The following is a 15,963-nucleotide window of genomic DNA, read 5'->3' as shown; positions in this document are numbered from 1 at the left end:
ACAAATATTTTTCACATAGCTTGAGTACTTACGATCACAGCTGCAATTTCAATGCAATTTTGCAGTATACCTAAATATACCTTTATACATTTTATAATATGTACTTACCTCATATTTACGGTACAAGTGCGAAAAATAGGAATTTTGCAACGAGTGGCGAATTATAAAACACGACCGAAGGGGGTGTTTTAAATCGACACGACTTGTGAATTGCCTATTCGCACGTGTATCGTACAAAGTTTTACAGTAAAGCCCTTTAAAGAAATGTGATGTGTATGAGGAAAAAAAACAATAATCGATAAAAATCATATTCATTTATCTTATGTAAATAAATAAATGATTGACATTTTGTATTTCTACAAATCGGTTCTAATCTATCGTAGTGATATTTTATTGATTTACAACAAATGTTAGTCTAGGCAGCGACGTGTGAACAACATTATGGCCAAATTAACCCTTACAAAGCAAAACACGTCTGAACACGTCATGCTCATGTTGTTGTGAACCATCAAAACTGACAACTTTGCCTTTTGAACAAGTCTGAAAAAGTATTTTTTAAAAGGAGACAAACGAGCAGACGGATAGCCCGAGTGTAAGCAATTACCGTCGCCCATGGACATCTGCAATTCCAGAAGAGCAAGTGCGTTGCCGGCATTTAAGAAAGTACCTACACTCTTTTCTTGACGGTTTCGAACATGTGCAAAAGCTTCGGTCCGGAAATACAGTGAGATTCTACAGTAATAAGCTAAAAGGACGATATCCAAGGCAATGGCTCTTTTACAATGACCAAGTACGGATGACGTTATGTAAAAGTGAGCAATGAGATATTATTTGGAAACTTTGGTGCAAAGTTGTCAATATTGACGGACGGCATCCAGGAGTTTTAAGAAAAAAAAAAACTATGAATAAAATTAATGTAGATTTTTTTAGCTTTTACTTTTATTTAGAGATAATTTAAGTTAGTTTAAAACTAACGTTTAATATGTATTTTCGAAAAACTTTCTGATAACGCCCAAATGTGCATTTTTATATATGCTTTATTAAATTAAAATACACGAAATTAAAATGATTTAAAACAGTAACCAAGAAAGCAGTTAATACATAGCTACTATTAGTAAGTGGCGACTCTCAAGAATGAAAGTGCCAAAACCCATTAAAGATTTTCACCCAAAACATGATTAAATATCTATACCCCACATATAAAAACTTCCATACAAAATTCTTGCTTTCATTTCCATTCTATCAAATAACTATTTGATAGAATGGAACTTTATTAATTTTATAATGCTAGAGGATGTGACAGTACCTCGTGCGCACTGTTATAGTTGAGTTAAAAAAAAACCCGCAGCACGCTAAGCAAGTAAGAAAGAGACAGGACGTCGCCCGCCATAGGTAGGTGTGACAGAGAGCACACTACGTATTCGCGTGCAGCGAGTGTTTGACTCAACTATAACTGACATTTCGTGAACCTTATTACAACGACTTAAGGTCCATCGATAGCCAGTTCTGTGTGTTGCACGTTAACCACGTATAATTTCGTTTGAACCGCCTGTAGCTATCTCTATCGCATTACATTATATTGCTCTCTCGCTCGCATAGTGGCATTGACCGCCGGTATCTACGGCGCATAAGCGCGTGCGATAGAGATAGGACAGGCGAGTCAATGTACGAAATTTTTCGTGCTTAGCGGCCTTACTTTAGTAGTTAATAAGTTATTAATAATAACAGGACCTAAGTGCCTGTTATCCGACTTCGAAAAAGAACGGTTTTTCTGATCTTCGATTGACTTGCATGCTGAATATAGTACATAATTATAATAAGACTAGTCCGGAATCATTGAATATTTAATAGCCTCGTAAGGCCCGACGTCCTTTATTTAAGACAAAAATAAATCAACAAAGAAAAATACTATTTCAATGTCCTATTTTTTAGAACATAGTTTGTCGTTTCAGTACTGAAAATACAGAAATACAAAAACAAACAGATTTTTTATCAATCATGCATCATGCATTAATGATATGTTTTTGAAAACTGTCGGAAATTAGGAGGGCTCTTTTTGTCACAGGGCATTACATATCTGTAAACATGTATCATAGAATGGTGTACAGTTTCTAGAAGTGGTGAAAAATGTAATAATGGAATGTCGACATAGATATAGTGTGTAGCTTTCAAATAGAGCTCGGCGGCTAATCTTATTGTCTATTGTTAAGTAAAACCGCGCGTGCTACTTACCTGCAAAAAAAGGTCTTAATTTTTCTATTTGGCACCTGAGCGCGGGCTAGTCCAACGCTCAAAAAACCAGTGTAGGTGCGCTCTCCGATAACGCGCCTTTGTTACGCATCTTGATGACACATTTTAAGCCGACCACTGACTAACAGGCCGCCGGACGATATCGACCTGTCAGTTAGAACAAAAATTTGACAGTTCCGAACAACTGATCGGCCGTACGTATTTTTTATGCAGGGGGCCGATTTTTGAATTTCGATCGCACGATTTCGTCACTCGAATGTCGGTGGAAAACGGAGAAATGCTAATTTTTGAAATACGAGCAATCGAAATTTAGAATCTAGTGCCATTAACCACTCGATTTTAATTCTATTAGTAGAATTTAAGTGCCTAGTATTGGAGATATTATTTAACGAAATACACGAAATCGAATGGTCGAATTTCAAAAATCGGCCTCCAGTGGCCCATTTTATAAAGCTACAAGTTACAATTTACAAGCGGAAGTCTCTTTCTAACTCTATGTTTTAGAACGAGACTTCCGCTTGTAAATTGTAACTTGTAGCTTTATAAAATAGGCCACAGGTGGTTGTGGCACGTGGCACGAGCGATTTTACTTAACAATAGCAGACAATAGGAATAGCCGTCGAGCTCTATTTGAAAGCTACACACTATACCTATAGTTGATATAGTGAAAATTATATTTGAGATTTTTTACAACAAAACTTCCGTGAGACACAGACTATTAAAACGGGCCAGTCACGTAATTTTAAGTGGAAGATTGCTCGACATGTTTCACACCATAACGAGGACCTTCAACGGCATTACGCGTTGGCGGACCGACGCAAACACACACACATTTACATTATTCACCGCTTCTAATGACCCATTGTCAAGTCAAACTATGTACAATTTCAGCTTACATACAATTCGTGTTCAGTCGCCGATATATTGGAACGGCCAAGGTTCTCAAACTCGCACTCAAACGAGTGCGTGTTGAGATATTTTTGTGCACCTTGGCCGCTCCGATGAAGTTTATCATACAGTATACGAAATAGGGTTGGTTATATTTTGTTTTAAAGTCTATCGAATCAAAACAAATGTAAATACAGGGTATTTGGTACATCGTTTGCCAAATTAAAATCGTAGTCATTTGCTATCTTCTCATGCCTAGAAAAAAAATTGGCCATGTTTTTTTTACTACCGCGCGAGTAAAAATTTGAAATTTACGAAAAACCGGCATAGAACTGGAAAAAACAAACTGGCGCCAAATTAAAATTTTCTAGGCTTGAGAAGATAGCAAATGACTCAACCTATCTGCCGTTTTAATTTGGCAAACGATGTACCAAACACCCTGTATAGTCCATTTCAAAATTATTTATATTTCATAGAACTTATTAAATAATAACCGTACACGGCGGGTAGAAGTTGATATCTGGCGGGAGAAAATTGAAGAAATTTGAACCTTATGTACTTAATTTTATTTTAAGTTCAAATTCCTTCAGCAATATATCTCGAGTTATCAACTTCTTCCCGCCGTGTACGGAAAGTATCTACTATAGCTGATAGAACTGTGAGCCTTAGGAGGATAATTCAAAATTTACGCCTTTCTTTCCATATTTGAAGCCAAGAACCCGTACTGTCATCATAGTTCGAAATAAATATTTCATATACAGCTAGCAGCAGAGATAACTACGCCCGTGCAGTGGCCAAAATTATCTGTACATGTTTACAATACTCTAATTTATATAGATAAATAACGTTTTTTTATAAGGATATGCGATTTTACGGCGAACTTAACTTCTCATACCCTTCAGCCGCTCAGACATCAAAACATGCCAAATGCAATGTTATTTATGTTATATTTGTCAAAATTAAGATTCAAATAAGAATATAGCGGGATACTTTTTTATAGACCTCTGTACGGCTAGACGGGTACACGAGCATTTTTTTTATCAATTTACTTCGCCCTATATTACCAAATTGTGGCACCTCTTTCCTTAAGTATAGAAAAACAAGAAATATGCATTATACTATTAGTGCAACAGAGTGCAACTAAAGCGAAGCGCTTGTGTGTGTATGGGCCGATTTTTTTAATGTTATTTTCGAATTTATTTCCTTAGATTTGGATACGATTTGGCTGGTTTGAAGTTTGAAGGGCTCCTCATTTTGGACGGGATATACGATAAGTTTTCGTAACTCATAGCAAAGACATATGTAACTCCGTATAAGATGAATAAAGTCTAAGAAAAAAATATGCCTCCGAAATCAAGAATAAGTCGTTCTCGGATAGATGACGCACACACCTTTGGCCTATGCTCGGCTAGATGGCGTTGGCGAAACCGTTTCATATTTAACAATTTTAGTCAGTGAAAATCATTGGGTCGAAATTATATAAAAATAATAAAATCATTTAGCCATATAGGTATATTCTTTTTTTTTTATAACTGTATACATTTACATTTTGAGTTTTTATGGTGTGTCGATATATGGCAGTAAATTTACTGTGACTGTATCTATTCTCTTTGCTCATAGGAAGTTTATTTAGGACATAGATACGGTGAAATTACGCTATTCTACAGAATAGGGAATTATCAATTCACCAAATACATATGACAAGAAAAATCTATAGCAAAATAAAAATCAGCCCATATAGAGTTTACACACACAACTATTATGACTATTTCGCTGTCTACATATAATAGGTTTCACGTAAGCACATTCAACAGCACTTATACAATTTAAGGCCATATAGAAAGCACGTTTGTACACGATACACAACCAGGCGCAGATACGGCTGAAAACTAAAAGTTTATTTTTGTTTTTTTGTTAACAAATCAAAATTTCGTTTTTGTTATTGTGAAAAAAAAATGTAGAAAAACTTGTCTGCGGTATATTATATTATAAGCAGTAACGCTTTTATTTTTTTAATATATAAATATATCAATGTACAGTATGCATTCTAATATTGCCAATTAAATTTAACCTCTAGCCGCCCAGAGACCTATAAAAAGGTCTCCGGTTCCATTCTAATTTGAACTTTGTGTTGACAGTATAAAATTTCATTTTGCTTGGCAAGGTTTAACGTATGGGCGGCTAGAGGTTAAAAAAGTCATAAACGTTAATCGAATATAAAAATTCTGTCCAAATTAAGTAGAAGGAAGAACACAAAACACCAAAAATACGAAAAGCCAAAATAAAAAAAAATATAATTTCGTAACTCTCAAATCGATGAGATACGAGTATCAATTTGGGAGACACAAAATCAGACCTTAGAATATGAGGTCTATAATAGTTTATAGGCCTTTATAAATGTAACATAATTAATAATTTATTAATATTATTTATGCATTTTTCATATCATTTACAATCTTTTAATAAAGTATCAATGAGCATATTTAATATGTTTGACTTTGTGTCTTCTAAGAGTGCGAAAAATAACTCTACAGCATAAAACCAAGACGAATATAACCTCGTCCTGCCCAATGTGATTTATAAAGGACATATTCCATTTTTAAGCAAGTTATGAATGAAATGAAGGATGATGTTTACACTGAAACTGCTTTTACTTAATATGTGAAACAAAGAAAAATGAACTTTATTTTTCAAATAATTTGGCTTACATTTCAATGGCTTAAACTTAGTATGGTGGGCAGCAGGGGCAGGACGAGGGTAGATTGATTCATACGGTATCGTCTTGGGTCGTCCCATTAGTTTTTCGTCAAGTTCTTAAATTAGTCCTATTCTGCTTTCGTCACTCATTCTACATTGAAAGCCACCGACGATTGTGACGAATATAGAACGAGTGACGAAAGCAGAATAGGACTAATTTAAGAACTTGACGGAAAACGAATGGGACGACTCAAGACGATACCATTCATACAATCTGGGATTTAAACACAACTTTGAGCTAAGTACAAACAATATCGGTGGTGTAATAACTAGTGAATTACATTAATGACTATACCTATCAGTGGCGGGAGTCAAACTTATCCCAGAAAATGAGTTCTATATCATTTATCAAAACCGAAACTTCGTAGGTTTCTAAAACCTATAACGAAAACGATTCAATTCCGGGTTCCTCGTGAGCACGTCCCATTCGTTTTTCGTCAAATTCTTAAATTAGTCCTATTCTGCTTTCGTCACTCATTCTACAATGAAAGCCACCGACGATTGCGACGAATGTAGAATGGGTGACGAATGCAGAATAGGACTAATTTAAGCACTTGACGAAAAACGAATGGTACGACGCAAGACGATACCGTTTATAATGCAACGAATCGCTTCGACAGAAGGCAGGCAGTACCCTTTGCCTTGATTTGTTTTGTGAAATGCTGGCGGGAGAGGAGGATCGAGTTAAGATCGGTTTTCCTAGGATAGCGGTGCCGTCATATAGCGGCCGACTCCATACTAAATAATACTGCTAAATATGGATGTCGTAGTATTTGTATGGAGATGGCCGCTATATGACGGCACCACTACCCTAATAGGAAACTAGAGCATTACGGACGATTCACCACTGATATTTCGAGCTTTTCTCATATTAATATGAAGGGCTGACAATCTAAACTCACTAAATAACATACCCACTTCAAATAAAGCTAGTATTTTATTAACAATTTATTACTGAGATATCAGATTTTATAAGAGTAACAGATTGGCTAGTAAATACCGCTTGTTTTTCATATTTAATAAAATATTATTCGCTTCATTGCACGGCGAACATATCCGTACACGGCGGGAAGAAGTTGATATCTGGCGGGATAAAATTTAAGAAATTTGAACCTTATGTAATTTTATTTAAAGTTCAAATTCCTTCAGTAGAATATCTCGAGTTATTAACTTCTTCCCGCCACTTCTTTACCATTTTAATCCATTGACCGGCATAGACTTCAACAAACGCACGCGGCTACAGCTCAATATCAACCACGTTCAATGGGTTAAACATCTGTTTATTCAAGCTATCCTACGTTTATACAGGGTGTTTGGTACATCGTTTGCCAAATTAAAACGGCAGATAGGTTGACTCATTTGCTACCTTCTCATGCCTAGAAAAACAAAATTGGCCATGGTTTTTTTTACTAGTACGCAAGTAAAAATTTGAAATTTACGAAAAAGTGGCATAGAAGTGAAAAAAAATGTGCGCCAAATTAAAAATTCCTAGGCCTGAGAAGATAACAACTGAATCAACCTATCTGCCATTTTAATTTGGCAAACGATGTACCAAACACCCTGTATGACTGTTCTGTGGTCTGAGTTTCTCATTGTTCTCTGATTTAAATTATTATACAGTTTTTGTTTAGTTGGGTGAATCAACTTTTTCTAGTCACTAGTTACCATGGCTACGGTTGCCTGGGTCACTCTACCTACCTACATTTTTTTCTCCCTTTGAACGGAACGCGTATCGTGAGCGGCGCGTCATCGTGAACCTTGTTAGAATGTACGATGGTCGATATTGGACTGGAGCCTCGAGCGTCAGCTGACTATTTTGCCCGTCAAAGGGTCAAACTATGCTATTATCGCCTTGCTGGGACAGAATAACAAATAAAAGTTGATGCACTTGGTTACCGAACGCAACAAAAAACCTGTATCACGCTAACAAGAATTTCTAACAGACTTATGGCTTTTTTCATAAACGAGTTACTGGCCTGAATTAGCTATGAATCGTTTGTCTTTATCCGTCATATTGACTTATGTATTAGTAAGAAAGGGAAACCTTATAGGGATGATGACAGATGTTGAATTTTATAACAAAATTTAGTAAAATAGATAGCAAATGAGCAATTTATCGCAATTACGTAAATATTAAAATAATATATAATATACACATTATATCAAACTTTCAAAATTAAGGTTTTTTTTAAGTCCAAAAAGGAAATAAGTAATGCGATTCCTTACATTTTATCCAAAAAAAGATTGTTAGCAACTATATACATAAACGCAATATTTCACTGACAAAAACGCATTTTTATTATTTCGTCCATACTTCAAGATGGACTCTCAGTGACAGCGTTCGCGAGTGAAGTACTACTGTCGGACTTTAATTATCATTTCTGAATTTTGTATTGCTTTAATGCAATGGGTCTCATATAGACTTTTGATCCTAAAGACAAACTTGATCGATTGATACCATAAATAAAAATTAGTCATCTGACCTATTTAACCCTTAAGCCATTCGACATTTTCTAGTCATTCGATTACGAACCGTAATTCTTATAGCAAAGGTGCGTTTTTATTTTAAGTATGATGGCAAGTTACATTCCCGCTACGGATTAAAGGGATAGCTAAATCAGGCCGTAAAGTTTAATGAATAAGGTTCAGTATTCCCCGCCGTCGTCGCTGAACATGGAGGCGACCATGTTGTCGAACTCGGGCACGGCCTCCTCGAACATGCGGAGCTGGAGGCCGAGGTCGGCGGGGTCCGCGGGCTCCGCCGCGATGCCCAGCTCGTCGCTGCACGAGCGGAGGTGCACGCACTCCTGGTAGAAGTTCGCCAGCTCCGTTATCGGGCTGCCGTCGGCGAATGGGAAGTCCTGGTAACAAGTGAACATTATTAATGATGCTATAGTTCGTTTTTAGGGTTCCGTACCCAAAGGGTAAAACGGGACCCTATTACTAAGACTTCGCTGTCCGTCCGTCCGTCCGTCTGTCCGTCTGTCTGTCACCAGGCTGTATCTCACGAACCGTGACAGTTGAAATTTTCACAGATGATGTATTTAAGTGGTAAGATTTAAGTGGGGCTCCCATATAGCAAACGTGATTTTTGACCAAAGTTAAGCAACGTCGGGCGTGGTCAGTACTTGGATGGGTGACCGTTTTCTTTTTGCATTTTTTTCCGTTTTTTTTTGCTTTATGGTACGGAACCCTTCTTGCGCGAGTCCAAAATGGCCTCATTGACTATGCCGCAATGAGAGGCGTAGTATTCAAAACTGATATCAATTAGCCAAAATAGCAAATCGGTCCGACACAGATAATTTCATTTAGATTTCCAAATTTGGTTATGATTGGTTAAGTTTTGGAGGAGGAAACAGTAGAGTACGAAACCTCGATTTTTGAGATTTTTACGCAGGATTTTTTGCCTTGTCCTTATCGCACTAGTTTTAGGAGCCGCTTCCGTTACCGAGACGGGTATATTTACCTAAAATATTTAAAACTCAGCTCCTGTTTCGTCTTAAAGTCGTACTTTAGATTTCAATGCGCTTGCGGTACCTCGGACTACCACAACGGGCTGATTTAGACGGCGCGCGAACTCGCAAGCGATTTTAGTTACATTGCGGACTGTTGGTTACGTCCAATTCAACCGACCGATCAAAACCCGCAATGTAATGAAACTCGCATGCCAGTTCTCGTGGGTTTTAATTTCTTTCTTTTTCTGCTAATAGTTTTATATATGTCGGCGGCCGATCATAAAATCAGGCCGACCGTGAAGTTCCTGTGTAATGTTTTGACGGTAGTCACATTAAACCAATAGATATTTAGGTAGGATAGGTTATTTAGGCTGCTTCAGATCCTTGAAAGCTAAACTGTCCAGAAATAGGAGCCTCCGTCTACTAACGGAACGGAACAAGACAATGATTTTCACGTTTCATAATTTTGTCAAGGAGCTTCATGCTCTGCCTGATTTAACGATCGGCCGCCGTCTTATACACGACACGGCCAAGAGATGCTTACCATGAGACTGTTGTACCGCTCGCCGTCGCGGGCCCGCGGCACTTCTATCGCCTTGCTAGTGCTGCACTGAGCCTCGCTGTCCCTCTCTTGGGCCTCCTTTTTCCTCTCCTTCAACTTCTGTGCGTCTGCCAATAGTTTTAATTTCTGCAACCAAAATTAAAACAAAATCTTTTTAAACACACCCTTTTTATAAATACACGTATCGGGTGTGAAATTTGAGTTAGTAATAGTTTTACAGAATAGGATTCAATTTGCTTTGTTTATAAAGTGTCATTTTTGACAAAGTGTGGCGATGCGGCAACAAAATTACTTTTAAAGTATGACATTTACAATGACACTATCTCACTTTATTCTGTTCAAGTCGATGGAAAGTTAGGTTAGACGGTGCATGGAGTCAGAAGAGACGGCCTCTCACATGGTGCTGGAATGCAGCGGAGAGTCCATACAAGGCAAAACATGTCGGATCTACGCGCCCGCTGCTAGGGCGCAGTAAAAGGAAGGTGTCCTTTTAGACCCAGTATAATCCAGTAACTTTGTCGAATTTTGTAACCTGGCTCTTTTGCGTCAAATCCGATAGTTCTGATTATAAAATTTTGAAAGGCTTTATCTCGGAAAATATTAGATGTACAGAGACAATTCTAGTGTCTTATTGTAGCAAATTTAGTCTACTTTAAAAACGCCCTAGGAAGTTACTATCAAAAACTAGTACTTTAGGGTTATAATCGCCCAAATCTAAAAAACATTGCGGTTTATTCGATTTTTGACAAAGTTGCGTTCGGCGCTCGAGGTCACAAACTTGGATTATTAATTGGACCAACATCATAAACAAGTCTGCAAAAAATCAGAACTACCGGATTTGACGCAAACGCAAAATGTATAATTTTACTGTATTAGGGCCACTTGCACCATCACACTAACCCGAGGTTAAGCGGTTAAACCGTTAACTTAGTGTCAAATTGCACCGGTAACCATGGTAATTCCAGTTTTAAACGGTTAACCCGGGGTTAGTAGAATGGTGCAAGTGACGCTTAGTAGTCTAACTTCGAACAATTTATAATTGTCGTTCGAAATTCAAAATCTGGAACATATTTGCGACGGTCCGCCCGGGCGCCTGCTTCAATCTGTCGCGTCGTCACCTGTTTTTACCCGTTAATGTTTTTGTTCGAAGTTGTATTGCACGGTATAAATCGGTGTACGGTGTACAGTCAGCAGCAGAAGTTGCTAAGCGGGCCAGGTGTTCACAATGATCTTGACGCGACTTAGAGAATAAGAGCGTGTCAAGTTTATTTAGAACACCTCGCCTGCTTAGCAACTTCTGCTGCTGACTGTACCCTGTACCCTGGGCTTGTTGGTGTTGTAACGTATGGGGCAGTACTGACCGTGTCGGGCTCCAGCAGCCAGCCGACGCGCTCGGGCGGCAGCTGCTGGTGCAGCATGGCGTGGAGTTCTCTCATCTTGTCCGCGTCCACGACCGCGCCCGCCGTCAGTGGCTTGTTGGTGTTGTAACGTATGGGGCAGTACTGACCGTGTCGGGCTCCAGCAGCCAGCCGACGGGCTCGGGCGGCAGCTGCTGGTGCAGCATGGCGTGGAGTTCTCTCATCTTGTCCGCGTCCACGAACGCGTCCGCCGTCAGGGGCTTGTTGGTGTTGTGACGTATGGGGCAGTACTGACCGTGTCGGGTTCCAGCAGCCAGCCGACAGGCTCGGGCGGCAGCTGCTGGTGCAGCATAGCGTGGAGTTCTCTCATCTTGTCCGCGTCCACGAACGCGCCCGCCGTCAGGGGCTTGTTCAGGTCTATGCCTTTCTTCTCGTTGTCGCGTCTGAAACGAGCGTTTAAGTGAATGAAATTCAAAATGGCGGTGTCATGGGGCGTCCATTAATTGCGTGAGGTACCACTTCCTCCCTCCCCTCTGATGAAAAGAGAATTACGGTTGAGACTGGGGAGGCTCGAGGGAGATGGGGGCATCTCCCATGTGATATTTGGTGATATCTGGCTTGACACTTGTTGTCCTACTCACTTGGGTTCAATGGGGAAGTGGTCGCTCTTTGATGAGGGTGGTCCCTATGTGTGGTTCCACACCGTCCACATGTGTTGTCCTACTCACTTGGGTTCAGTGGGGAAGTGGTCGCTCTTCACCATAATGCCCCCGTTGCTGTTGAGGATGTCGGCCGGCTTGAGCCGGTCTTCGGGCAGGATGGTCATCTTGGTGCGGTACCGGACCTCGATGAGGATGGTGCCTATCGGCGTGTGGAGCTCGCTCACTTTGATCTCTTTGTGGTTGCCCCCTGGAATAAATACGTTATTTACCCGTGTTTCTTACATAATTTTACATGTGTTATAGCCATAGAACATTTAATAACTGGAGTCGCCTTTAAGAGCTTACCCCTCTGCCGAAAACCTTGCACAATTGTGCAAACTTTTTATTTCATAATTGTATTAGGATTAAATCCCTTATAAAGGCCTCAGGGACTCGGGAGGATATAACGGACAGTGAGGGAGCACCATTTTAGTTACAGCCTGACGTTATATTTGGCGTGCCTGACGTATAATAGCAAACAGCAGCAAATCTAACCTAACAGATCCAGGTTAGGCTGTCCACCGTAGATCTTGTGGTATATCTTGTAGGTCTCCTTGTTCTGCGCCCGGGACATCTTGTACGCGGGGGTTATCCTGGAGATGCTCAGCGTGGACTTCAGCATCACGCTCATCCTGTAGTAGATCGTGGAGACGGATGTCAGCGGGGCTTCGATGCAGGGGGCCAGTTTCACTGAGAAAAGAAAGTTGAAACATCAAAGGACTGGAAGGTAATGAATTTCACGGCGCTTATGACGACTTTGGTCGCGTGGTACGTAGTAGTGATGGCGATAATTTCATTGTTTCGTATGGCTGCTCTTCTATACTAATAATAACTCAATGCTCAAACCGAAGATTTAGTTTTGCTCTAATTTCAACCGAATCGTGTTAGAGAACAAAATCTCACCTGTCCACAGCTCTAGCACCATCTCATCGCCGTCTATCGTTTTGAGCGATATCTCAATACACAATATATTGGTGAGAGCGGTGACCACTTCCCCGTTGAGTATTCGTTTCGTGTCGTAGTTCACTTCGGGCTCGTCGGGTATGGACAGGTTAAACTGAGAAAAAAAACCACCCAATGATATTTTTACTCCAAATTGGTTATAGGGTGACTGCTTGAAAAAAGAATTTGATTCTCTACTAGTTTAGTCCTCTTCATTTATGCCGTAAAGTTGAAAATAAACGAGATGATGAAAATATTTTGAATTTGTCGCTTTTTTTTCAAATTTGATTTCCAAAATATCATTCCTAGAAGAAAAATTGTGAGGACCAAACTTGTAGAGAATCAAATTTTCGTACAATTTTTGTCCTCACGGTTTTACTGTAAAATGGCCGAGTTATTCAAGAAAAACCGTTTTTCGAATATACACAGGAGCCTGATTCAGTCTACTTTTTGAATTTACACTCCCAGCGACCCTCCCGAGGGACCTACGAAAAAAAAATCCAAGAACTGATTATTCACGGGTAGGGTCGGTTTTTTGGATATAATGACTGGACTAATGTGTCGGACCACATAGTGCAACGACGCTGATTTTTAGTGGTTCCTTAAACTTAAAACTTAATCCTTAAATTTAGAAATAAAAACATTAAGAATAATAAAAAAACACAATGCGGAGCAAGTAGTCTTAAAAATAATATCCAGCAGAAAACAAAATTTGATTCTACCAAAATAGATTTATTTGTAGGTAATAAACTAATATGAAAGTATATATTGTGTGTGTGAAACTATCTATAATTTATACTCATAGATAAGGTCTAACTAGCGACCCGCTCCGGCTTCTCACGGGTAGTATACTCCTAAACTATTGATATGTGAAAACTGCATGAAAATCCATTCTGTAGTTTGAGATAATCGTGAACTTACAGACAGACAGACGCGGCAAGGACTTAATTTATTATGGTGTAGTGATATCATTGCTCACTGAGCGAGCTTAAGGTCCATGCTGCAACCTCATACTAAGAATTGGTGCAGACATTAGTTTTAAATAAAGTAAAATATCCATTTCATCCAAAAATAAAAGAAAATTATTGTGTTTGGTTCAGTTTCCCCACAATGTTTTCCATCAACAGAAAGTTACTGGTATTTTTATTTATATAGTCTGTTTTGTGTCCCACTGCTGGGCAATGGCCTCTCCTTGTTCCGCCACTCGTCACGGATTGCTGCATGATCCGCCAATCACATATGTGTCCAGGATATCCTGCCATCTTTTTTTGTGTCTGCCTCTGCTCCTGCACCAGTGGCTACCCAACTAATAAATATTACATAATAATATGTAGGCAAAAGGAGATCCGGAAAACCAAAAGACCTCAAATGGGTTAATGACATCAAAAGCATAGCGGGGACAGACTGGATGGAGACGGCAAAATACCGGGATGATTGGAGACAGTTGGAGGAGCCCTATACCCAAAAAGGGGCCATGTCTTAATTAAAACTGTTTGTTTTAAACTTTATTTTTTTATGTAAAACATTGTAGTCATGGAAATAAAGGCTATATTATTATTATTTATGTAAAGGAAAAGTCAAATAGAAGCATTTCAATGGACAATCAATTACGACATCCACAATTCGCTTGTAAGTTAAGTAGATCAGGGGGGGCGAAACTGATCCTTTCGGGCATTCTTAGCTAAGCATTACTTCGCTCCGAGCAATTATTAGGGTTGACACAACTTGACGTTCAAATAATGACTTAAGTTTTGACAACCCTAAAAAATAGCCGAAAGGGATAGTACCATACAATAGAAAGGGACAGCATGATTCGCCCCTGAAGCACTTGAAAACTTCGGTTTTGTAGGAAGTTTCTTTTCTGTAAAGTAGTCTTCTCTGTGATATTATCCTAAAAACTATAATAATGATCAAAAACTACATAAATAATAATAACATTTTAAATTGCTAAGTATTATAGAGTTCAGTGATTGAACTTCACTTAGTGTTAGCTTCAGCATAACCTCCTCTGTCTATTGTTTGTTGCAGCATTGCTTTGTGTAAACCTAATTGAGAAGTTTTCAGTCAAAAGGAAGCACATTGCTATAAAACGGCAATTTCCAATTGCATCTTTATGCTAGTTGTAGACAGTCAACAAAGTATATACCTTTTGTTTGATAACTACACAATTTGTGGTGAGTCTAGGCAGAATCTTCTTTATTCTTATAGGGAATGTCTAATTAACATGAACAGTTGAATAGTAGGGTGTCAATCTACTGTTACATAGTTGAATATATATTACCCATTGTAAGTTACTAGGGGATGTTGATAAGGCGCTGTTGTCCAGAGGTTTCGTGTTAGAACACTCGTGAGTGATCTTTTTGCCATCTCTACTTTGCACGACGATTTGAGCCACTTTCAGAGTTAATATTTTGGCAAATTTATATAAACGAGCCCGCTCGGACTCGGCATTCGCCGCTGCCATGCTATCGCAAGCGATATGGTTACAATAACAACATTATTCGAGCCATTTACGCAGTTACAACATCCAATAAGATAAAACATTTAACACATTTTAACCACATGTTTTAGCTAGTGTATTTGTATTATAAATGTCCATGGAAATAAATTCTTTATTTTGCTACATTAAAAACATACTTAAACATCACTTAGATATTACAAAACAATAAAATCGTAGGCAAAAAATCACGAGGATTCAATGACTTTACGAGAGGTTACAAATATGTCATGTCAAAAAAGTTCAAGACTGTAACGTCTTGCCATTGGTGGAAATGTATTGGATAGCTTATTTATAACAATGTGATTGGCTGATTGAGAAATAGAATAACTGGCTAACATAAGTTTATTCTGGATTATTAATATTGTATACAATTGTAGCTTTTAACTGCTATGTAATAAAGATCTAAATCATTCGTTAATATATTTATTCGCGAAGAATTTCAAAGTTGCCCACTGTGCGTTCTATTTTTCTTTGTTTCGGACCATAGGTGAAACTCACGTACCAAGTAGATCCGGTACATTACAGTACCGGTACATTTTTTTAATACAAT

The 15,963-nt window shown here is 38.7% G+C and overlaps 1 protein-coding gene across 1 annotated transcript; it reads right to left on the bottom strand.

Annotated features, from left to right (window-relative positions):
* Positions 1 to 295: 295 nt before the first annotated feature.
* LOC134679171 (autophagy-related protein 13 homolog) lies at positions 296 to 15,615 on the bottom strand. The gene is made up of 8 exons (XM_063538048.1): positions 15,195 to 15,615; positions 12,875 to 13,028; positions 12,467 to 12,661; positions 11,999 to 12,179; positions 11,566 to 11,713; positions 11,420 to 11,530; positions 9,895 to 10,038; positions 296 to 8,756 (listed from the first exon to the last, which is right to left on the bottom strand). The coding sequence occupies exons 1-8, from the start codon at positions 15,375 to 15,377 to the stop codon at positions 8,541 to 8,543; spliced, it is 1,332 nt and encodes a 443-aa protein (XP_063394118.1). The 5' UTR covers positions 15,378 to 15,615; the 3' UTR covers positions 296 to 8,540.
* Positions 15,616 to 15,963: the final 348 nt, after the last annotated feature.

Source organism: Cydia fagiglandana, chromosome Z, assembly GCF_963556715.1.
Source record: "Cydia fagiglandana chromosome Z, ilCydFagi1.1, whole genome shotgun sequence".
Classification (NCBI taxonomy): Eukaryota; Metazoa; Arthropoda; class Insecta; order Lepidoptera; family Tortricidae; genus Cydia; species Cydia fagiglandana.
This window is presented reverse-complemented; position numbering and strand designations above follow the sequence as displayed.